At 42.0% G+C, this 25,353-nt stretch overlaps 1 protein-coding gene across 1 annotated transcript; it reads left to right on the top strand.

The window, feature by feature from the left end:
* On the top strand, positions 1-24,489 carry LOC134577007 (indolethylamine N-methyltransferase-like). Its single transcript, XM_063435654.1, has 3 exons — positions 1-151; positions 385-592; positions 24,060-24,489. The coding sequence occupies exons 1-3, from the start codon at positions 1-3 to the stop codon at positions 24,487-24,489; spliced, it is 789 nt and encodes a 262-aa protein (XP_063291724.1).
* Positions 24,490-25,353: the final 864 nt, after the last annotated feature.

Below are 25,353 nucleotides of genomic sequence, written 5' to 3'. Positions count from 1 at the left end.
ATGGATCGCAGTTCTCTTAAACACTACCATCTGGATCCCATAGATTCCAGGAAGATTTTTCACACGTATTTTTCTGCAAAATCTGACAAAATCATTGTTGATGAGATTGTGAAATATCCAATGGAAATTCTTTACGAGGAGTTTAAGTCAGGTATGTCCATTGATCATATCTATCTATCTATCTATCTAACTATAAGAATATAATCCTAGCTCATCCTCAGGGCACACCAGTAGGATAGGTCGTAGTCATGCTTCCAATGACAGAGGCCCTGGACTTTTGGTATGCCAAATAATTGAATTAAATAATTAAATACCCAGAACATGACAAGTGCTGTCCTTGGTCGAATAACATATGTCTTTCCTAAAATGTATGTTTTTTTTCAGGGAACATTAAAGGTGACACCTTCATAGATATTTCAGTTGGTCCAACAATTTCCCATCTGCTTCCTGTGTGTGACTACTTCAAAGAAATCACTATTTTAGAAGTCAATGATCAATGTCTGGAAGACATAGAGAAATGGGTGAAAAAGGATGCGGATGCTTTAGACTGGTCTCATACATCAACTCATATGGCAAAACTGGAAGGAAATAGGTAAAGAGCAAACCTTTCATTTTAGCTGAAAGCAAACTTGTATTTATGTTTAGATTTTTAAATTCATACAGTAGTTAAAATGTAAAATCCCATGAGAAGTAAAATTCTAACAATTTACATACCTTCATATAAATCTGATTTCACATATTTTGCACTTTCGTTGAATGGAAATACTTACACATATTATACTTACACATAAGCAAGTTAAATCAGGAGTAATGACAATGACCCTAATGAGTGAAACTAAATACTAATAAAGTGTAATAAAACATAACTTTTAATAAGACATAAGATAGAAAGTTCTAGTTAGTGGTGCCACCGTCTTAAAAAAAAATGTAATTTTTTTTAAATGTTTAACTTTTATTGAGTAAAATAATAGTGAAACAGATTAAAAGTATACACAACATGATATATGGTAAATGGAACAGGGTTCAGAGTGTATCGCTCATACATCATCCAGTGCGAATCCATTTTGTGTACATAGCTCATAGGAATGTTATAAAGTACGAAGTAAGATTACATATGTCTGGTAGACATTTTTAAACATCAGAAAATACCTCAATACATTGGAAACAGAAGGAGATACTGTGCTTTTCCAGTGAAAAGCAATACTAACTTTTGCAGCTAATAGGATATTTAGGAGGGTACCCGTGATGGCAATGATTCCAGACCAGGGATGCAGCAAATAGCATGGATGGGAAATGGAATGGCTATTTCTGAAATGTTCCTCAATATAGCCTGAATTTGGGACCAGAAATCCTTCAAATGTCCACATTCCCAGAATATGTGTTTTAGAGTACCTCTATTTACATTGCATTTCCAACAGATTTCCAACAGAGGGCTAACAGAGGATATATTTGAGAAAGTCTGCTAGGAACAAGATACCATTGCATCATGATTTTAAAGAAGGCTTCCCAATGGGAGACACAGCAGAGGAGCATTTTGTTAGTCTGATGGCTCTTTCCCACCCTGTGAGAGGCACTGTCAGTCCCAGGTCCTCTTCCCATTTGATCAAATATATAATCTAAACATATATAAAGAAAGAGAATCAATGCTCACAAGTCGAGAGTCTTTTCAACGCTATGGCTCTGAACGTATTCACTTGCTGTGCCTTTAAGGTAGCAACAGTAACCTTTTTGTTAATCCCCTTCACAAGCTCTGGTGTGGTATATACACATAGGAGACACAAACAAAGCAACAAGTATAGTGCAGATTATTTTTGCTAATGTTCACAACTTTAAGTTGAAAATTAAAGTTGCTCACCTGGTTTTGGAGCCCATAAATGACTGGCTCCAAGTTTGTACACCTACTTGCCAATGTTAGGAGTGGCAAGGGGCCCCCTTTAGATGTAGATAGATATGGAACATATGGTCCAAGAGGACTTAGTAGTAAATTAAACTTTTATTATTTTACAAAGTAAATAAAAAGTACTCCACTAGGGAGATATAAACAGTACAGTTTAAAAAGTTTATAAATATACAATATCTCAGTCCTCCTGGTGTCCGAGACGCGTTTCGCCCACTGGGCAGACTTTTTAAATCGGCATGTTGCGTCCATCTTAGTTCCGTGTTATAAGGGGGAGTTCCTCCTCTGTTCGTCCAATTAAGATTGCTCGTTCGGCAAGTGGAGTGTGGCTGTTCAGATGTTTTGTGTATTCATTCGTTTGCTTACACAACGCTGGAAGTCATAGTTTCAATTGAGTCCTTACTCTGTAAGATCGTCTGTTCATCTATATGAACTGCTGGGAGTGACGTCACTCGGCTTTTCAAAGGTGGTGGATAGTTTTAAAGCATCTGTTGCCTATTTTGCTCAACATTAATGGATTTATATATATGACATTCCTGGAATGCAATATATGTTTCACTTTTAGCTATTTAACCCCTCATGCACCAAACTTCTGGAATAAAAAGGAATCATGACATGTCACACATGTCATGTGTCCTTAAGGGGTTAAACAGGTCGCGCAATGGTAAGTTGTGTGATGCTTGCAATTCAGGATAGGATTTTAATCCTTTGCTGTCAAAGAGGAAGTATACATGAGTAATGCCGTTATCGGTCCAGTGTGTAATTGAGAGATCCGAGGATAATGTTAAGATGGAATCTAATGGTGCTAGATACAGCAGTTCGCTAGTCAAGATCACTGCTGAGCTCCAGTTTTTCCATGACTGCAACATATGTTTTGTGCATGCGAAGCCTATAGCTTCGTTCGGTAAGAAGGTTGTCCATAGTAAGTAAGAGAGTGGGACTGAGTGCACATAGATTCAAAGTTCTACCTGACAAAATATCCAGGCTCTGTGCCATAGTTGATGCCTTATAATAATTTCTAATATTCGGGATGCCAAGACCACCTCTGGTGAAAGGCTTCTATATGTGGGCATTTATGGTAGATTGGAATTTTTAAAGTGGAGAATTGTGTAACGCTGAATAGGTAGAGTATGTGTGGAAATGTCATAATCTTCAGGGTGTTTATCCTGCCTATCCAGGACGTTTCTAATTTAGCCCATGAATCCAATTGTTTGGAGATATTGTTAAGCACCTCCTTGTGATTTTCTCGTAATTGCTGTAGTGATCCTGATCGGGAGAATTTGGGTCTTAGATATATTGTTTTTCTACTATGAAATTAGCCCATATTCCACTAAAGTTGTTAGTAAATTCAATATAGAATTTGTTGGATTCGTGAGAAAAAGCAAAATATCATCTGCAAAGAAAGCTAGTTTCCATTCTCCAGCGGGAGAGGCAAGCCCAGGAAGTATAGGATTATTTTTTTATGTTTCTCACTAATGGTTCTAGGCATATAATAAAAATTAGAGGGGAAAGTAGACAACACTGGCTAGTTCCATTAGTTATTAAGAATGACCTGGACAGAAAACCTGTATTAAACACCTTGGCTGAGGGCGCTGTGTAGAGAGCAAATATACTTGAAATAAATGGTTGTGACATTCCAAAGGCTTTGAGTGTGGCTGTCATATAATTCCAATTCAGGCAGTCAAACACCTCTGTGTCTAGTGCTATGATCACCCCGCTTTGTGCACTTTGATTAGCTCAGTCTGTCATGTATAGAAAATATCTGGTGTTGTCTCCAAACTGTCTTCTGGGAACAAAGAATGCCTGTTCTTCCGAGATAAAGTTGGACAGGAGAGGTTTTATACAGGCTGCTATAGGTTTAGCATATAGTCTTACGTCTGCATTCAGAGAGAATGGGATAGGGCGTAAGTTGCATTAAGCTGCAGGTGGTTTATTTGGCTTGGATAGAGTTATTATGTGGGCCTCCGGCTTTTCTATGGTAAAAGTACCTGCTATTTTAATAGTGTTGAATAGTTTTGTGATGTGTGGTGTTAAGTGTGATTCTAATTTGATATAGTAGTAGTTTGAAAAGGGGAGAGATGTGACGAGAGCAATCTCGCCACATTGCATTGGAGGAACCTGGTTGCCCGCCTGCTGCCTTTGTATTATGGACCGGCAGTTAAACGATTCATTTTACCGTGCAGAAAGATTTCTTCATTCCTTTCTGCACAGCCGTTCAGTAGATTCTATCTACCGAACAAACAGCCCTTTCTTAGCCTCCCCAGAGCCATGGGGAGCCAGCAGACGCCGTTAATTGGCCTGTTTGGGCTGTTTGTTCGGTAGATAGGATCTACCAAACGGCTGTGCAGAAAGGAATGAATAAATCTTTCTGCACAGTAAAATTAACCGTTTAACTGCCGGTCCATAATCCAATGGCAGCACTCGGGCAACCAGGCTTCTCCAATGCAATGTGGCGAGATTCCTCTCATCACAGACAGCTACTAGGTGTAAATGGTGTGCTAAAGAAGTAAAATAACATTCTATAACTGTAACTTATCAAAAGGATATGCTTCACGTGAGCCTTCCATCATGACTAGGATAAGTAGTAAAAGTTTAGCGTCCAAAGTTTAAGATTTTTTCAGTGGGGATCCTACCATTTGCCATTCGCTTTGAAGTCTTCTTGGGGATGAAGAGTCTGGTTTTGGAGAAGAAGTAGTATTCCACAGCCCCTATCCAGTGAGCACCTTGAGACCTTCTTCCAGTTTGTTGATCACATGCGTTTTACCTTGCCTCCAAACCAGCAATTTAGATGGGTAGTGTTATGATCATGAGCAGGTCAGGTAAGAGACGTTGGCCATAGTTAGCATTAGAGGCTTTATTGGTGGGTTTGGACATAATAGAAAACAAAAGGATATCTTAAAAATTAAAAAATAGGGAGAAGGAAAAAAATAGGGAGAAGCAATATGCCCTATATAAATTGTAAACATGATGTAGAAAGTTAATAGAAGAACCTATAAATAAACGTATAGGTTGAATATAGAGGGTTAAGTATAAAAGTATAGAACAGAACTGAACAACAAGGTTTCAGGAAAATAGGAAAATCAGAAGTGAATCAGCCCTACTGTTGGTGGGAGCACTGATAATTGAAAATAACACCTTGTAATTGGAGTTAACAGCAATGTCCAGATAGGTGTTATGCAGGTTGGTGTGAATCAGGATAGTAGCATAGATTAGGCTAGTTTGAAGCAGGTTGGTTTAAAGCAGGATAGAAACATAGGTTAGGCTGGTTTGGAGCAGGTTGGTACAAAGCTAGTTGGCAGGACAAAGCAGGATAGAAACGAAGGTTAGGCTGGTTTGGAGAAGGTTTGTATAAAGCTGGTTGGCAGGATAAAAGCAGGATAGAGACGTAGGTTCTTAGGTAGTATTACAGGAGCCAGGAACTGAAGTCTTACAGGATGAGCATCAACTTCATTGTAAAAGCAATGTGCTGAGTTGGGTGTAGCCTTTTGTAGCTTCTTAATTAATCCAGGCAGGTGAGGATGATGAAGGTAAAACATAATCTGTGCAGGAACTTGGTTTTAAAGAAGCAGAATAAATGGAACAAAATGTCTTGTTTGTCAGGATAGGATCCTGGCAGGTAGCCCCATTGGTATAATATGTTATGGTTGTGAAGAGTTTTGGTAACATTAAAAAATTCCCGGCATTTCGCCATCGTGGCTAGATCCGCAAATAGGGAGATGTGTTGTTGTGGAACTGGGAGTGTAGAAAGTTTCCTGGCAGCCGTTAGTAATGCGTACTTGAGTGCATAATAGTGGAATTTTAGTATGACATCTTTAGGTGTATCTCCATGAGACCTAGCTGGGTGAGGAAGTCTATGCATGTGGTCAAAAGCCCATGTTGAGTCAGGTAGTTCTGGTACCAAGGTCTTGCATGTAGATAGAATATGAGCAGGGAAAGCATCTTGTGAGACATCGTCTGGAATGCCGTGAAAGCGAACATTCTGCCGCCTCGATCTGTCCTCCATGTCCGGCATTTTATTTCTTAATAAAGCATTTTCCTTGGCAAGCTTATGTACCTTGTCAACTACTTCATTGTGTGCAGCACATAGTTCTCCCGTTCGGTTCTCTAAGTGGCTCATTCTGTCACCCAAGTTAGATATTTCCTCTGTTATATCACCATCAATTAGATGGAAATCTGCTGTAATAGTGGCACGTAACTCCTGCAACATTTTATGCAAACTGAGTTCTGTGACTGGAGTTTCAGAGTATTTGGAGCAGACTGAATGCTGGTCTGACAGTCCGTCTGAGACCGGTGACATTTCGGCCTGGTTGTCGCCATCTTGAAAATCTTCCCGACTGTCTTTTGTTCTTTTGTTTTACCGATTTGAATCATTTTAACTGCTTCAAGGGTGACATGTCACTTGACATGCATTAGGGGTAGCTTGTGGCATAAAAATGTGTTATGTTAGATTGATTTATCATCGCTAATCGGGTCTGCAAGGCTCGGAGCTCTTACAACATGCGTCTGCTCTGACCGGAAGTCTTTTCCTCTGGTTTAATACCAGAGAGTGATTTTGTCCAAAGTGGACAAGAGTGATTTTGTCCAAATAGTAATTTGAAAAGAGTTTTCCTTATTATTAAATTCTAACACTAACTACACGTGTGTTAGAGATATAAATACATTATATGTTAAACATATCAGTGACACACTTAGGTAGTCTAACACAATGGATGGCTAGTGTAACCGAAATCAAGAATCAGATAAGAATTGCCCATAAGACATACTGCTTGCCAGCAATTAATTAACTCTGGGATATGTTATAAACCACCTAATGTAAGTATTAATGAGGAAGAACAGCTGTAAGAGCAAATTGGGAAAGCTGCAAATCGGGGTAACACGTTAATTATTGGAGATTTTAATTACCCGGACATAAATTGGGATAGAGTGACTGGAACTTCAGGAAGGGGAATCAGATTTTTGAATGTGTTAAATGACACCTTCATGTCACAACTGGTACAAGCACCAACTTTTTTGGATCTCGTTATAACAAACAATATTGATCTTTTGACCAACATTCAAGTAGGGTCGCATTTGGGAAATAGTGATCACAATATGGTAATTGTTTACCAATTTCAGTAAGATTAGGGCAGCTCTACAACATATGGACTGGCATAAACTCCTTAGTGAAAAAAAACATTGAGGATAGTGATGTACTGAACGGTTCGCTGGCGAATAGTTCCTGGCGAACATTGCGGCTGTACTAATGACTATTTGCCAAAGCTCTCTGTCTGGGTGTTATCAATCAACAAAATGAACAAATGTGGTCAGATTCAAAAGTCACTTGAAACCAACCGCATCTCTGGAAATATCTATAGCGGTAGTGTCTAAAATTACAATCCTGGCTGTAGGTTGTAGGTGTCACTGTGAACCGCTGAAGGTATCACTATAGACCCATAAACAGAAAAAATCATAAAAATGCTGCTAAATACCAAAATAAAGTATATACAAGTGATACTAGAGTTCTATGCCTGTCCATAGAGGGGTACGTATAGGTAGGGATAAATGATGCCATATGGCATCAACAACTCACCCCTAATTATCAGCTTTAATATAGTGCACTATAAGGAGATGAGTATAAATCCCCAAGTCCCTACCTGTCAGGATCGGGACAGGGATCCAACACGCAGAGTACAAACAGTAGCCAGATACGTATACCGGACCTTAGAATGGCCGGACTAACGTAAGTAGTACAGTATAGAATGGTCAAAGACAAGCCGAGGTCGAGGGTAACAGAAGACAGGTAAGCGAGAGACAAGCCGAATCAAGGGTAACAGAGATAAGCAGAGTAAGGTAAACAAGCCGGGTCAAAACCAAAAGGGATAATAGAATACACAAGCACTGAGTGACTAGAACAAGCTAGAACCACGACAGGGCAATGAGCTAATGAACGAAGCTCTGTTAAATACCCTGTTCAGAGCAGTAACCACGCCTCTGAGGCGTCTTGATTGGTCCTGCAGCAATTGACTGACAGGTCGTTCCGGGGGAGTGTCCTGATGACTACTTCCTGCCTAGATGCTGTAAAAGGCAGTCACTCCTTCGCGGCCGGCCTAGCATGACCGGATAGACCGCAGGGAAGGGAGCCATCAGACCGTCTGGATGGAGGAACAGCTAAGTCTCTACCTCTTTCGGAGGTAGAGACCACAGGTACCCTGAAAGTACCCCCCCTCTCAGATACGCCCACCGGGCGGAATGAACCGGGACGAGATGGGAAGCGAGAGTGATACGCCCTGCGGAGACGGGGAGCATGAACATCCTCCTGAGGTACCCAACTCCTCTCCTCAGGACCATATCCCTTCCAATCAACCAGATATTGTACTCTCCCCCGGGAGATTCGAGAATCAATAATAGAGTTAACCTCATACTCCTCCTGACCCTCCACCTGAACGGAGCGAGGAGGGGCTATTGTGGAGGAAAATCTGTTACATATGAGTGGTTTCAGCAATGAAACGTGAAACGAGTTCGGGATGCGTAAGGTATTAGGAAGAGCTAAACGATACACAACTGGATTGATACGGGTCAGCACCCTGTAGGGTCCAATATAACGAGGAGCGAACTTCATGGATGGCACTTTTAAATGGATGTTCCTCGTGCTCAGCCATACCCTATCACCTGGAACAAAGACCGGAGCCACCCTTCTACGTTTATCAGCGTGTTTCTTAACCAACATAGAGTTGTGCACAAGGATTTGTCGAGTTTGATCCCACAACTTCCTCAAATTGGCAACATGAACATCAACCGACGGCACCCCCTGGGAAGGAGAATCCGAAGGAAGAATAGATGGATGAAAACCATAATTCATGAAGAAGGGGCTTGAATGAGTAGAATCGCAAACGAGATTGTTGTGTGCAAACTCCGCCCAAGGAATCAAACCGACCCAATCATCCTGGTGTTCAGAAACAAAGCATCGTAAATATTGTTCAATTTTCTGGTTGGTACGTTCAGCAGCTCCGTTAGACTGAGGATGATAGGCAGAAGAAAAGTTTAATTTAATACCAAGTTGAGAGCAGAAGGACCTCCAAAAGCGGGAAACAAATTGGGAGCCTCTGTCCGATACAATTTGAGAGGGTATCCCATGTAGGCGAAAAATCTCCTTAGCGAATATCTCTGCCAATTCGGGAGAAGACGGGAGTTTAGGCAGGGGAATGAAGTGTGCCATCTTAGTAAACCTGTCAACCACGGTGAGGATAACAGTCTGTCTTTTAGAGATAGGTAGATCGACAATAAAGTCCATGGCCAAACAGGACCATGGTTTTTCTGGAACCTCCAAGGGGTGCAGGAATCCACATGGAAGCGTATGGGGTTGTTTGGTTTTAGTACAAACTTCACATGCAGCGATGAACTCCTCAATATCCCTCCGTAAAGCAGGCCACCAGAAGTCCTTAGAGATCAACGCGTAAGTTTTGCGAATACCAGGATGTCCCGCCATCTTGCTATTATGTAAACACTGTAAAAGTTCCAGTTGAAGAGCAGGAGGAACGAAATGACGGCCCGCAGGAGTCTGTTTAGGTGCTAGATGTTGCAACTTAATGATCTCGGCCAGTAATGGAGAATGAATCCTGAGATTCGTATTAGCAATGATATTGCATTTCGGAACTATAGAAGAAAGAACTGGTTCAGGTACAGTAGAAGGTTCATATTGGCGAGATAATGCATCGGCTTTAGAGTTTTTAGAACCAGGTCTGTAGGTCAGTACATAATTGAAGTGAGTCAGGAATAAGGACCAACGAGCTTGTCTAGAGGATAAGCGCTTAGCCTCCCCAATATAGGACAAGTTTTTGTGGTCCGTCAAAATCGTAATAGGGTGTAGGGTCCCCTCCAACAAATGTCTCCACTCCTTTAAGGCTTTAATGACTGCTAACAGTTCCCTTTCCCCGATGTCATATCTGCTCTCAGGCCCAGAAAATTTCTTAGAGAAGAAACCACAAGGGTGTAATGGTTTATCCACCCCTAACCTTTGAGACAGAACAGCCCCAACTGCTGTCTCAGAGGCATCGACCTCAAGCAAGAAAGGCAGAGTCGTATCAGGATGGACTAGAATGGAAGCCGAGGCAAAAAGTTCCTTGAGAGTCTTGAAAGCACCAAGAGCTTCCTTAGACCAGAACTTAGTATCAGCCCCTTGTTTGGTCATATTGGTAATAGGCGCAATGATAGAGGAGTATCCTTTAATGAAGCGCCTATAGTAGTTGGAAAACCCAATAAACCTTTGGATAGCTTTGAGTCCTTTGGGCAAGGGCCAGTCTAAAATAGATTGGAGTTTTACAGGATCCATTTTAAAACCTTCCCCAGAAATCACGTATCCAAGAAATTCTACCTGAGACTGATCAAAACTGCACTTCTCCTATTTGCAATATAGACCATGTTGCAGCAGCTTGTGTAATACCTTTCTGACCTGTCTATGGTGAGTCTCAATCTCCTTACAGTGTATTAGTATGTCGTCCAGGTAAACAATAACACAATCCTGCTGAAACTCCCTAAGTACCTCATTAATCAAATCTTGAAATACTGCAGGGGCATTGCATAGTCCAAATGGCATAACAGTGTATTCGTAATGGCCATACCGGGTATTGAATGCCGTCATCCACTCGTGACCTTGCTGGTTTCTCACCAAATTGTAAGCCCCTCTGAGATCTAGCTTGGTGAAGATTTTGGAGCCCTTAAGACGATCAAATAACTCGGTAATCAGTGGGATAGGATAGGCATTTCTGACAGTTATTTTATTCAAGCCTCGGTAATCGATACATGGTCTCAGCGTGCCATCCTTCTTCTTAATGAAAAAGAACCCAGCCCCGGCCGGAGAAGAAGACCTCCTGATGAATCCCTTTTCTAAATTCTCCCGAATATACTCCTCTAGAACCGAGTTTTCCTGAACAGACAAAGGATATACATGGCCCCTCGGAGGCATAGTGCCGGGTAGAAGCTTAATCTTACAGTCAAATGACCTGTGTGGAGGGAAAGAATCGGCATTCTTCTTGTCAAACACTGCCCTTAAGTCTAGGTAAAGGTCTGGTATTTGTCTTTCTGTGGACTGAGTAGGATTCTCCGGTATGTTAATATTAGCTAATGGAGAAACCTTGCACAAACACCGATCCTGTGTAACGCTCAATTGTTGATAAGATGGAAACAACTGCAGATTTCTGAGTTTGATAATGTTTATTACTTTAAATAAAAAAGATAATCAAATTGAACTGTCTCTTTAATTCCTGGCAGGTTATAACCAGCAGCGGTGTTTGAAGTTGTTTTAGGATAAGGTAAATTTAACACAACCAGCGAGAAGTTCCAAATTAGGATGCAGATAATTAATAAGTAGGTGTTGGAAACAAGATTATGAGTTGATGTGGAGCAGATAGCGAACCACTTAGATTTAGGATGGTTATATATTAAGTTTGAGCCAATCTGGTTTACTTAACTTATGAAGGAGTGATAATCCAAATTGGTGATAGAGATTCCACAGAGAATCGAGGTTGCAGCAGGCAAGAGAATATCCAAAAACAGTCCGAGGTCGTAGGAGAGGAGAAGGAGGGTAAATGATTAAACAGTCCGGGTCCGATACACAGTAGAAGTAAATATTCAGTTTGAAGTTCGCGGGAGCTTTCGAGTTGATCCAGCACTGTGGTGTTGACGCGGACTCTCTATGAACCCTGGGAACGACCACGTCATAGGAGGGGGAGTGGCCGCGCTCCGAGAACCCGGAAGTCCACGGTTAGCGAATGCCGGAAGGTCTGACAGAACCCCCCTCATAAGAAGCAGCCACCGGATGCTGTCAACGAGGTCTGGATGGGTAGCGAGCATGGTACGCGTTGATAAGTCGACGAGCATGCACCGCGGAGGACGACACCCATGAGTCTTCGTCAACTCCGTAGCCCTTCCACCGGACAAGATATTGTAAGGAACCACGATGGATTCGTGAGTCGAGAATCCTCTGAACTTCGTATTCCTCTTCACCTTGTACCAGAATGGGATCAGGAGAGGTATGAACATCCCTCATGAAAGGGTCGGAGTGGTGTGGTTTAAGCAACGACACATGGAAGACTGGATGCAGTTTCATGGTAGGTGGAAGTTTCAATCTAACCACGTTTTCGTTGATGAGTGACAATATACGAAAAGGGCCAAGGAAGAGTGAACTTAGTTTCTTTGAGGGACGGTTGGTAACAATGTTTTTTGAAGAGAGCCATACTAGATCACCAACCTTGTAAGTAGGGGAAGGTCGTCTACCAGTATCGAAAAACTTTTTCTGAGCAGATGATGCATTTTTAAGGTTATCACGTAACCTGAGGAAGAGGGCAGACATGAACGAGTTATGGTTGGAGACGTATGGATTAGAAGAAGGAAGTCCTTGATCGGGGAATGAAGAAGGATGGAATCCAAAATTTGAGAAGAATGGAGTCATTTTGCTACTAGTGTGTACCGAGTTGTTGTATGAGAACTCTGCCATTGGTAACCACGTGATCCAATCATCTTGTAAATGAGAGCAATAACACCGCAAGTATTGTTCAAGACATTGGTTAACTCTCTCTGTTTGTCCGTTGGTTTGAGGATGATAGGCTGAAGATAATTTACGTTGAATGTTGAGGGAGGAACACATCTCATTCCAGAATTTGGAGGTGAACTGTGTTCCTCTGTCTGATATGATTTCTTCAGGAAGACCATGGAGTTTCACGATGTTGTTGATGAATACTTTTGCAAGTTCAGATGAAGAGGGTAATTTCTTTAAAGGAATAAAATGGGACATCTTGGTGAAACGGTCTACCACCACCAGAATGGTGGTATGATGTTGCGAAGGAGGGAGTTCTACCAAGAAATCCATTGAGATGGACTGCCAAGGTCTTTCTGGAACAGGTAGGCTCAGTAATTGACCGAATGGTGGATGATGGTCAGATTTTGATCTCAGACAGGTTGGGCAGTTTTTGACATAAGATTCTATGGTTCTGTCCTGGCGAGGCCACCAGTAATATCTTTTAGACAGCTCCAGTGTTTTTCTTGTACCAGGATGACCAGCCAGAGGGGAATCATGAATCAAGGAGAGTATTTTATTCCTAAGCAAGGGAGGAATGTATAACCTGTCTTTGAAGTAGTACAACCCGTCCTTTTTTGATAGATTGTCTTGTTTGGGAAGTTCAAGATCTTCTTCTTTAAGATGTTTAATATCATCAGTTAATGACGAAATAATACCTATGATTTTAGGAGGTTGAGTTTCGTTTACAGGAAGATCTTGGTGAATTCTGGACAGGGCATCTGCCTTTTTATTTCTGGATCCAGGTCTGTAGATGATTTGAAAATTGAAACGGGAAAAGAAAAGATTCCAGCGTACTTGTCTGGCAGAGAGTGTTTTGTTGGAATGAAGATATTCAAGGTTCCTGTGGTCGGTATAAACAATTACAGGAGTGCGTGTGTCTTCAAGTATGTGACGCCAGTTTTCGAATGCAGCTTTAATACTTAATAATTCTTTTTCTCCTACAGGATAATTTCGTTCAGCAGGAGACAAAGATCGTGAAAAAAAAGCTACTGGATGGAGAGGATCTTGAGGCGTTTGGTGTTGAGAGAGGACAGCCCCGATAGCTGTATCAGAAGCATCCGTTTCCATGACGTAGAGAAAAGCAGGATTAGGTAGTTGAAGAATGGGAGCACTTGTGAATCTCCGTTTTAATTCATCAAAGGCTGCTTGAGCCTCTTCGTTCCAAGCAAAGGACCGTTTACTGCTATTGAGCAGGTTGAGGGGATGAGCAACCTTAGAGTAATTTTTAATGAACTTCCTATAGAAGTTGGCAAATCCCAAAAAACGTTGTAAGTCTTTAGTATTAGTAGGAGTAGACCAGTTGACAATGCAATCTATTTTGGAGGTATCCATACTTATTGAATGAGGGGAGATAACATATCCCAAAAAAGTGATTTCATTGACTTCAAATATACATTTTTCTGGTTTTGCGTATAATTTGTGTGTTCTTAATCTGGATAATACCCATCTCACGTGTTTTCTGTGTTCTTCAAGGTTGTTGGAGTAGATGAGAATATCATCTAAGTAAATGATGACACAAACGTCTAGGAGATCTCGGAAGATATCGTTAATGAAATGCTGAAAGGTTGCAGGGGCGTTACATAGCCCGAAGGGCATGACAAGATATTCGTAAAGACCATATCGGGTTCTGAACGCCGTTTTCCATTCATCATTGGCCTTGATTCTAACAAGGTTATATGCCCCACGAAGGTCAAGTTTAGTGTAGATGGTAGCTGTTCTTAATCTTTCAATCAACTCATTGATCAGGGGAAGAGGGTAACGATTCTTAATAGTTATTTTATTTAAAGACCTGTAATCGATGATGGGGCGTATAGTCTGGTCCTTGTTTCTCACAAAAAACATGCTGGAAGCGGCTGGTGAACAGGAAGGTCTAATGAACCCCTTCCGGAGGTTTTCATCTAGGTATTCCTTGAGGGTTTTTAGCTCTGATTCAGAGAGGGGATAAATATGTCCAAAAGGGATAGGAGCACCAGGAACAAGGTCAATCGGACAATCATAGGGTCGATGAGGAGGAAGTGTCTCTGCTTCCTTTTTACTGAACACATCAGCGAACTCCGAATAGCTGGAAGGTATAGTGGATTCCCTAGTAACATGCAAAATGGGGATGTGTTGTAGACATGTTTTCCGGCAATATGCAGAGTTAAACGTGAGAGAGAAAGGAGCCCAGGTAATAAGTGGGTTGTGAGTCCGTAACCAGTCTATCCCTAATATTATAGGATAAAGAGGAGAATTTATGACATCAAAAACAAGAAATTCAGAATGGACATAATTAGTAGTAGTCCTTAAAGGGACAGTTTCAAGGCGAATGGGCCCCGAGGAGATTAAGGAGCCATCAATAACTCTGACAGAGACGGAATTACGTTTTTGAACACAAGGAATTTTATTTTTTGTAACAAAGGATGAGTCCAGGAACACCCCATTAGCACCGGAATCAATAATGGCCTTAGTCGTAATTCTTTCTTTGTCCCACTGTAATATGAGAGAGACAGAGGAGAAATGAGAGGTTGGTTTAGAAGGAAGTACACTCATTATAGTCGTGGTAGAACCATGCTTACCGCCTCTTGGACGTTTCAATAGGGGACAGTCTGGGACCACATGTTCTTGCGAAGCACAGTACATGCAGAGGTTCAGTTGTCTTCTTCTGGTTCTCTCTTCTGGAGTAAGAGGACTTCTCACAACCCCTATTTCCATAGGTTCAGTGGGAGTTATAGGTTTCTCCGGTGCCTTTGAAGAGGTGAAGGGTTTTTTCCATAGAGAGCTAGTGAGTGATTTCTCAGCTTTTCTTTCCCTAAGTCTTCTGTCGATACTGATTGACAGTTGAATAAGTGTATTTAGTGTAGTAGGTAGTTCAGTTCTGGAGAGCTCATCTTTGACAGCTTCAGATAACCCAATACGGAACTGGTTACGTAGAGTTATGTCATTCCACTGAGTTTCAGGTGCCCATCGTTTGAATTCAGCAATGTAATCTTCAACAGGCCGGTTTCTTTGCTGCAGTGTTCTAATGGTTAAATCTGCAGTCGCTTGTTTGTTTGGGTCTTCGTAAAGGAGAGACATGGCTTCAAAGAATTCATCCAGAGAATCCAATATGGGATCATCATTCTCAAGAAAGGAATGAGCCCAGGCCATGGGTTCACCTCTCAAAAATGAAATGACAGAACAAACTTTAGATCTTTCTGTGGGATATGATCGGGGTTTTAATGCAATCAACAACTTGCAAGAATTGATGAACTCTCGGTATTGGGACCTGTCTCCAGAGAATTTTTCGGGGTTGGAGACAGCAGGGTCACTAGCCGAGTGTGTAACTGTGTGAGGAGTATGGGTTTGCAAGTCCCTTACATAAGTAAGGATTCTTTCATTGGTGATCTGTAGATCTTGCATGCCTTGAGTGAGAGTATCCACCCTTTGGTTTAATCTGGTGATTTCAGAAGTGAGATCTGCTGTATCCATTAATTAAGGCTGGATCAATCTGTAACGCTCAATTGTTGATAAGATGGAAACAACTGCAGATTTCTGAGTTTGATAATGTTTATTACTTTAAATAAAAAAGATAATCAAATTGAACTGTCTCTTTAATTCCTGGCAGGTTATAACCAGCAGCGGTGTTTGAAGTTGTTTTAGGATAAGGTAAATTTAACACAACCAGCGAGAAGTTCCAAATTAGGATGCAGATAATTAATAAGTAGGTGTTGGAAACAAGATTATGAGTTGATGTGGAGCAGATAGCGAACCACTTAGATTTAGGATGGTTATATATTAAGTTTGAGCCAATCTGGTTTACTTAACTTATGAAGGAGTGATAATCCAAATTGGTGATAGAGATTCCACAGAGAATCGAGGTTGCAGCAGGCAAGAGAATATCCAAAAACAGTCCGAGGTCGTAGGAGAGGAGAAGGAGGGTAAATGATTAAACAGTCCGGGTCCGATACACAGTAGAAGTAAATATTCAGTTTGAAGTTCGCGGGAGCTTTCGAGTTGATCCAGCACTGTGGTGTTGACGCGGACTCTCTATGAACCCTGGGAACGACCACGTCATAGGAGGGGGAGTGGCCGCGCTCCGAGAACCCGGAAGTCCACGGTTAGCGAATGCCGGAAGGTCTGACATCCTGGCAGCCCTGGCCCCACGAGAGTATCTCTCCTAACTCCCAATCGATAATAGGGTTATGTTTTTTCAACCATGGGTACCCCAGAACTATGGGAACGGAAGGAGATGAAATGAGCATAAGAGATAAATTCTCCACGTGTAGGATACCAACATTTAAATCAATGGGTATGGTCTCACGAAAGATAACAGGGTCTAGTAGTGGTCTACCATCTATGGCCTCAACGGCCAAAGGTGTCTCCGTTAGCTGGGATGGGAAATTGTTCTTACTAGCAAAGGCTTGGTCGATAAAATTCTCAGCAGCACCGGAATCTATCAATGCCATAGCCCTTACTACTTCCTTCCCCCAAGTTAAGGAAACTGGTAGCAGAAGCCTGTGATCTTTATAATTAGGAGTAGAGGACAAAATAGAAACACCCAAGGCCTGTCCTCTAGAGAGACTTAGGTGCGAGCGTTTCCCGGGCGGTTAGAACAGTTCGAGAGTAAATGACCCTTGGCCCCACAGTACATACACAAACCCTCTCTTCTCCTGTGCTGTCTTTCCTCCTCAGAGAGGCGGGTATACCCTATCTGCATAGGTTCAGTAAGCAAAGATATCGTGGAGTCAGGACTTGGGAAAGCGGGAGCTAACCTAAAAGAAGGTCTCTGGTTCCTCTCTCGAGTGTTCTGTCTCTCTCTTAGACGTTCATCTATACGAGAGATGAACGAAATTAAATCCTCTAAATTCTCAGGTAGTTCTCTGGTAGCAACCTCATCAAGGATTACATCAGATAGGCCATTCAAAAATACATCCATATACGCCTGCTCATTCCACTTGATTTCTGCCGCCAGAGACCTGAACTCTAGTGCATAATCCACCAGTGTTCGGTTCTCCTGTTTCAGACGCAACAGTAATCTGGCTGCATTAACCTTTCTACCTGGAGGGTCAAATGTTCTTCTAAAAGCAGCTACAAAGGCGTTATAGTTATAAACTAATGGGTTATCGTTCTCCCATAATGGGTTGGCCCATCTCAGAGCTTTCTCAATAAGTAGGGTGATAATAAATCCTACCTTTGCCCTATCTGTAGGATAAGAGTGAGGTTGCAATTCAAAGTGGATACTAATTTGGTTTAAAAAACCACGACACTTCTCAGGAGCCCCACCATAGCGTACTGGGGGCGTAATGTGAGAAGAAGCACCCACTGTGCCTACCTCTAGACCTGAACCGACAGGAGAAACAGGGGTATTACGTATCTCCTCTGGTGGGTTATTGGCACAAGCTAATAGAGCCTGTAGCGCAAGCGCCATCTGATCCATTCTGTGATCCATGGCTTCAAACCTAGGATCAGGAGCAGCCAGCTTACTGTTTGTACTTGCAGGATCCATTGGCCCTGTCGTAATGTCAGGATCGGGACAGGGATCCAACACGCAGAGTACAAACAGTAGCCAGATACGTATACCGGACCTTAGAATGGCCGGACTAACGTAAGTAGTACAGTATAGAATGGTCAAAGACAAGCCGAGGTCGAGGGTAACAGAAGACAGGTAAGCGAGAGACAAGCCGAATCAAGGGTAACAGAGATAAGCAGAGTAAGGTAAACAAGCCGGGTCAAAACCAAAAGGGATAATAGAATACACAAGCACTGAGTGACTAGAACAAGCTAGAACCACGACAGGGCAATGAGCTAATGAACGAAGCTCTGTTAAATACCCTGTTCAGAGCAGTAACCACGCCTCCGAGGCGTCTTGATTGGTCCTGTAGCAATTGACTGACAGGTCGTTCCGGGGGAGTGTCCTGATGACTACTTCCTGCCTAGATGCTGTAAAAGGCAGTCACTCCTTCGCGGCCGGCCTAGCATGACCGGATAGACCGCGGGGAAGGGAGCCATCAGACCGTCTGGATGGAGGAACAGCTAAGTCTCTACCTCTTTCGGAGGTAGAGACCACAGGTACCCTGACACTACCATAAATACCATTAAGATGCATAGGGAATTTTGATGCAGGATGGCATCAAATTATGAGTATCCTTGATAGATTCTGGCCCCTACTGCACCAAGACCCACACCTACAGAAGGTGATTACACCTAAGGCGTCTGTGACAGCACGCAGGGGACGAAACATTAGGGACATCCTAGTCCCAAGTCACCTGAAATCGAGCATTCAGAAAACCTCTTGGTTAAAATCTCCAGTCCTAGGCACATATCAATGTGGAAAATGTAAGGCGTGCAAATTCATACGCCGCCCTTCGAAAACTTTTCCAGACTCCTTAGGGATACAAGAATTTAAAGTCCGTCACTTTTTCAATTGCCAATCTAAGGGTCTTGTATACCTACTCTCATGCTCATGCAATAAACTATACGTGGGAAAAACTTCCCGTATGTTTAAACTGAGAATAAGGGAGCATGTGACCTCAATTAACCCTAAAAGACAAATTGATACCCCAGTTTCAAAACATTTGAAACTTCATCATGGGGGATCATCTGAAGGGATAAGATTTTGCGGCATTGAGAGTGTCACCCTTGGACCAAGAAGGGGTGATCTAGACAAAAAATTACTCCAAAGAGAGAGTTTCTGGATTTATAAACTTAAAACATTGTCACCATCTGGACTCAACAAGGGTTTTTCGTATACACCCTTCATTGAAGATTAAGGGAACCAGGCTGGACACTGTGTCCCCGCACCTTTATGGGTCTCTGACATACTCGTAATTTATAGTTAATCAAGCTTATTTTGCCTGATACACTTGTACATTTTGTAATATAGCGTGTGTAGTTTTTAGTGTAGATATGTACATATTTCTTTAATTTAACTTCTTTATCCTTATTTATTACTCAGTATTTATTATTATTATTTTTTCTTATTTTCATTATTTTTTCATGAATACCTTATACAGGACCATAGGTACGTAGAATTGATTGTATCAGGTCCGGACACATCGGACCATCCACTTACTGCATTTTTTATATATACTTACATTCATTGTTTATATTTATATCTAACTCCATCTTTGTCCCTATACATACCTCAGTGTATTTATATATAACTCACATTGGTACCTGAGAGGCTTTAGGGCTGCTGGGGAGACCTGAGAGTTGTCATACTAATGTATGGGGATCAATGGGTGGTATCCCGTGGTTGCCCTATACTGTAATTTTGCCGGCCCATTACATCATATGACCCGCCCACTGGTCTCAGATGGGCGGGGTCTATTGTAGAGGCATGGCTGCTCCTTTACACCACGGGTCCAGCCTCCATGACGAAAGGACGGATACATCACGTGACTCGTGACGCGCCGAGTCACGTGACCGGCATCAATTGCTCCCCCCAGAGCTGGATAGTTCACGTGACTCGTGACACGCCGAGTCACGTGACCGGCATCAAGCGTTTCCTTCTGCATGTTTGGCGGGCGGGTCCGCTCGGACGTGCGCCCGCCCACTTAGCTTTTTGGTTTGGGCAGGTCGCACTCACACAATGGGGGTGAAACAATTAGTAGAAAAGCCCTACCATTGGCCTAGCCCACACCACATGGGGCCGGTCACATCACATGTCCCACGATATGCCGGACCATGTGACCGTCATTAAGCCCCGCCTCCAGGAACATCTCAATGTTTATCCTGTAGATTGGATTGAATACACTTAGGGAAATGCAGTACAGCTGACACCACACTCCCCCAGTTCCTATTGGTCGAAGGTACTCATGCCTCCTGGCATATAACATATAAAAGAGACTCACTAACAGTCTAATGTTGGCCCCTGACGAAGGTGCTCCTCTCTAGCACCGAAACATACGTTGGGCAATTTTTTCATCTCATATCATGTATATGAGCACTGGGCACTGGTGGTTTTAGCACCATGTTAATCACCTAATCTATACTTTATTTACTTTCTCTTTTCTATGCCTGTCTAGCTAGATTAACAGGGAGAGAGGTTTCTTAAATTTAAAACTAGCAGTCCGAATTTGACTGCTATTAACACTGTATACCTTCCTCAATCTCCCTTTACCTCTGTACTAGCTCCATTTGGAGCCTCTTTTTACTTTGTATCTATTACTACTTTTTTAGGAGGTATTTATGGTAGGGACTTGGGGATTTATACTCATCTCCTTATAGTGCACTATATTAAAGCTGATAATTAGGGGTGAGTTGTTGATGCCATATGGCATCATTTATCCCTACCTATACGTACCCCTCTATGGACAGGCATAGAACTCTAGTATCACTTGTATATACTTTATTTTGGTATTTAGCAGCATTTTTATGATTTTTTCTGTTTATGGGTCTATAGTGATACCTTCAGCGGTTCACAGTGACACCTACAACCTACAGCCAGGATTGTAATTTTAGACACTACCGCTATAGATATTTCCAGAGATGCGGTTGGTTTCAAGTGACTTTTGAATCTGACCACATTTGTTCATTTTGTTGTTTGATTTTGTATATATGGGGTTATGCCCCTTCTTGAGATATCTGGAGTCTCAATATTGGTACACCAGTCTCTGAGTAGGCATTTGGCATTACTTCCTTGGGTCACCGGGGTTGTCTGTACAGGTGCACACCCAGAGACATTGAACTTTCTGTTCTTCGCTTTTTTGGGTGTTATCACTGTTCGGTAAACGAATGGGGACCGCCATGAAGGGGCACTTAGTCTGCGGTTAACCACAACATTCCACCTACTGATTGCGGCCACACGCCTGGTCGTAGGTGGTCCCCGTTCGTGTCCTGCTCGGTAGTTTCCATATCGGGAGATCCGACACGAACGGGCCTCGTCGAGAGTCGTCAATTAGCTTGCGGTTAACCGCAAACCGCAACTCCCCTGGTGATCAATTGGCGGCACACTTCCCCAGCCATGTGGTCGGCCGTTCGGTACTTCCAGAGGTGGCCGGGGTTAAGTGGCGGCACACGCCAAGAACTGGGGGGTCCGTCGATCGTTTGCCGAACCTCGGTATAAATCCATTCGTAGTTTTGTATTTCCAGTGTGCCAACAGCTCTTTGTAAAGTAACCAGCATAACGTTAGTTGTAGCAGTGTTATAAACAGTAACAGTGTAACAGTTGTCTGCAAGAGTGTGTGTCAGGCCTACAGCGTCTACTCTGTTAACCACTGCCAGTGCACAGTGCTACTCATATCTGGTTTTACAATAGCGTGCATTTAAAAACCTCCCCAGCGGCAGTGTGTGTCGCACCCCAGCAGCAGAACGAAATATTGAAAGGGGAGACAGTCGGTCCCCTCATCCACCAGCAGAGAGAGTGTCAGGGAGAGGAACCTGCTACCACCTCTCCCCAGCGGCTGAAAGTGTTCCAGGGATAGGAGTCGGTGACCACCTCTCCCCAGCGGCAACTTAATTCACAAAGGGGAGACCCTATTCTCCCAGATGGGGCAGATGAGGCAGTTGGTCTCGCCCCACAGCAGCAGGACAATATATTGGAAGGGGAGACAGTCGCCCCCACCCCCTCCACCAGCGGAGAGAGAGTAAGGGAGAGGAGTTTGTCACCCCCTCTCCCCAGCAGCAGCCTAGCCCACCTAGGGGAAATGATAAGCCCCACACCAGTGCAGATGGGACTGTGGTCTCTGCATATGCATCCCAGGGGCAAGGGATGGTCGGCCCTGTCCCCTGACAGCAGGGAGGTTCATCCAAAGGGGAGATGGCCTGTCATGCCCTCCAGCAGCAGTACCGAGTTCAAAGTGGGGAGCCTACTACGCCATTCCCTCAACTGGGCCCCAACCAGGCTACTCCCATGGTAGCACTGGCAGCAGGCCAGAGTACCACTGGTCTCTGCCCACTCAGCAACCCACCGATCCGGAGCACTAGTACCCCCCAGAGCCGAGGTGGAGCTCCTGGACATGGACAAGCTACCCACTACCCCAGGTGTAGCAACTTTTTCTTGTGGGTGGGTTATACTGCGGATTCTTTTTTGTGGGTGGGTTGCTGGACTAACCAGGGCACTGACCGGCAGGAGGTCCGATACCCTGTTAGTCTGGTGGGTAAAGGGGAGAAATGTGGTGGAACCAGCCCCTCCACTTGTGCCTGGAGAGGACTGCTTGCCAGCCTCTTGCCCTGTGATTATGGTCCCTGGGAGGTTTGGAACTTGAAATAACTGATTTGGGCATGTTGTATTGTATTATGATGCTACTGGCCCTTTGGGAACCATCTGGGGACATACTGTGGAGTTACTGGGTGGCCACCATTTCATGTATCAGAGGCACATGGTGAGAACAATGGATGGCGGCCATTTTAACTCACAGACACTGTTGTGACTTTTCTACACGGTGCCATCTCGACGGTATTTGGTGCACAAAGACATCGTGCAGTAGTTTTAAACTATACAACAGGGGACACATTATACAGTAATTATTTTTTATATAATCTGTATATGTTCTGCGTAATCTACATTAAACTGTATCTTCCAAACTACTGAACGGATCTGGGTGAATTTTGGATATGTGGTTCACCCAGATCCCCCGTTTCTGAGGATATACTTTATATGGGGTTATTGCATGTTTTGGGGTCTCTGTGATATGTTTTATAAAACTGTATTCCTCTGCCTGTGATAATGATATTACCCATTGTGTTCAGTAATCATATCACAGGCAGAGGGGAGGATTTTGTGTGGGAGTGTCTGAGTGTCTCTGGACCTTTTACCTTTTATCTGCTCCTTGTAAATGGGATAATGAGGGAATAACACACACCTGGCCATGGAACAGCTGAGCAGCCAATTGTCCCAATTGTAATTCCTACACTGTTCACCTGATTTGGATGTAAATACCCTTAAATTAAAGCTGAAAGTCTGCAGTTAAAGCACATCTTGTTAATTTCATTTCAAATCCATTGTGGTGGTATATAGAGCCAAAAAAGATTAGAATTGTGTCGATGTCCCAATATTTATGGACCTGACTGTATTTTTTTAAATAATATTATTGATATATTTAATGATACTATTGAAATATTATTTAACAATACTATTGATCTATCCTTTAATATTATTGAAAAATGTAATAAAATCTAGTTTGTTCATATATGTTTGATTTTTTTTAAATCCCAGATTTAGCAAAACAGTTGCCAATCTTCTCAGGAGTGGATGTCCCAACAAATTCACCCCACGGTCAGACAGTGCATTGCTCAGAGAAATTGCCAAAATATCCAAGAGTTACATCTCAGACTCTACAGGCCTCAGTTAGAATGTTAAATGTTAAAGTTCATGACAGTATGATTTGAAAAAGACTGAACACATAAGGTTTGTTTGGAATGGTTGCCAGGATAAAGCCTCTTCGCTCTAAAAAGCGCATGGCAGTATGGCTTAGGTTGGCAAAGTTGCAACTAAACAAACCACAAAACTTCTGAAAAAATGTCCTTTGGAATGACAAGACCAAAGTGGAGATGTATTAGACTGTGTAATATATAATGTGTTGTTGTTCATCTGAGGTTGTATTTTAAAAAGTACAGGTTTCAATAAATATTAACAGATTTATAAATTAACCATGTTACCCCTCCCCTTGGAGGGTTATTTAATTTTTTTTTGCTATTTTTATTTTCCAGTGGCAACTGGGAAGAAAAAGAAGAACTTCTAAGAAGCCGAGTGAAACGCATACTGAAATGTGATTTTACTAAAGAAAACCTGACAGACCCTGTTGTTTTAGATAAAACTGATTGCTTGATGAGTCTGTGTATAATGCATTTTGTGCACAAAGATCATGAGTCTTATCGTGAAGGCATGAAAAAAGTTACATCTTTAATCAAACTAGGTGGACATCTGTTGATGTTTGGGGTCTTTAATGCAAAGTTCTGTACGCTTGGGGAAGACAAATTGCATATTATGTCTTACGATGAAGATTTTATGTTAAGTACTTTGAAAACTATTGGCTTTTCTATTGAGAGCTTCCAGAAGACAAAAAGCAAAATACGTTGCACATTAGTAGAATATGATCACATTTGGTTTGTTAGAGCAGTAAAAATGTGGGAGCTTTAAACCTGTAAAATCAAAGATTATGCAAAATTATTCAATAACAGTTATTCATTAAATTGTGAGTTGTTGGGAAATCAAATGTAATTAATTGTTTTAGGTCAAACAAGTTAAATTTGAAAGCATATATAACTTAAATGAAAATGAAAAATGACAAGGGGGCAGGATTTTACATATATCAAAGAACATATCTGATAATAAATTAAATTACAATTAAATTTATAAATATTAGTTATTTCCTGCATTTTTAATATTATGTTTACTCTACTATATTTTTCCAATTTGTATTTGTGGGGTGTGAAATATAAAATGAAATAAAGAAATAGACACCTTTAACATGATGCTGGGAGCTTCCATCTTATCCTCCATTTAACTTGTTTTTTTCCCACCTGTTAGTCAGCACAGGGAAAGCATACGGAGAAGATAAATTTAAAAATGCTTCCATTCTTCTCATCACATGAAAAATCACACAACTTATAGGTGATTTTCAATAATTTAATCAATGGTGTAATTTCCACTGAAATGATGTTTCCATGAAATTATGTTTCCATTTACTTGTCCAGTCGTAAGCATAACCATAATTCCATTTCCAATTATGTACTTAGAGAAGATTTGTATGGCTATTTAATATATGTAAAATCTCAGTGAATTAAATCCAAATGGCAAGATTTAGGTCTTTGGAGTAGCCAGACAAAAAATAAGTTGGGGAATTTTTCAATATTACTTTTTGAGTTTAAGTTTGTCATCCAGATGTAGCTTCCTAAAATTCAATTTATTGATCAGTCTTATTGATTAATGTTAACTTAACCCCTTAAGGACACATGACATGTGTGAAATGTCATGATTCCCTTTTATTCCAGAAGTTTGATC

This window comes from Pelobates fuscus, chromosome 11 (assembly GCF_036172605.1).
Source record: "Pelobates fuscus isolate aPelFus1 chromosome 11, aPelFus1.pri, whole genome shotgun sequence".
NCBI lineage: Eukaryota > Metazoa > Chordata > Amphibia > Anura > Pelobatidae > Pelobates > Pelobates fuscus.
This window is presented reverse-complemented; position numbering and strand designations above follow the sequence as displayed.

What these genes read in the sequence shown, in the direction of transcription:
- LOC134577007 (XM_063435654.1), top strand. Translation starts at nt 1, where the DNA reads ATGGATCGCAGTTCTCTTAAACACTACCATCTGGATCCCATAGATTCC. An exon ending in TTACGAGGAGTTTAAGTCAG is followed by an intron (nt 152 to 384) that starts GTATGTCCATTG and finishes GTTTTTTTTCAG; the next exon opens with GGAACATTAAAGGTGACACC. An exon ending in GCAAAACTGGAAGGAAATAG is followed by an intron (nt 593 to 24,059) that starts GTAAAGAGCAAA and finishes TTTATTTTCCAG; the next exon opens with TGGCAACTGGGAAGAAAAAG.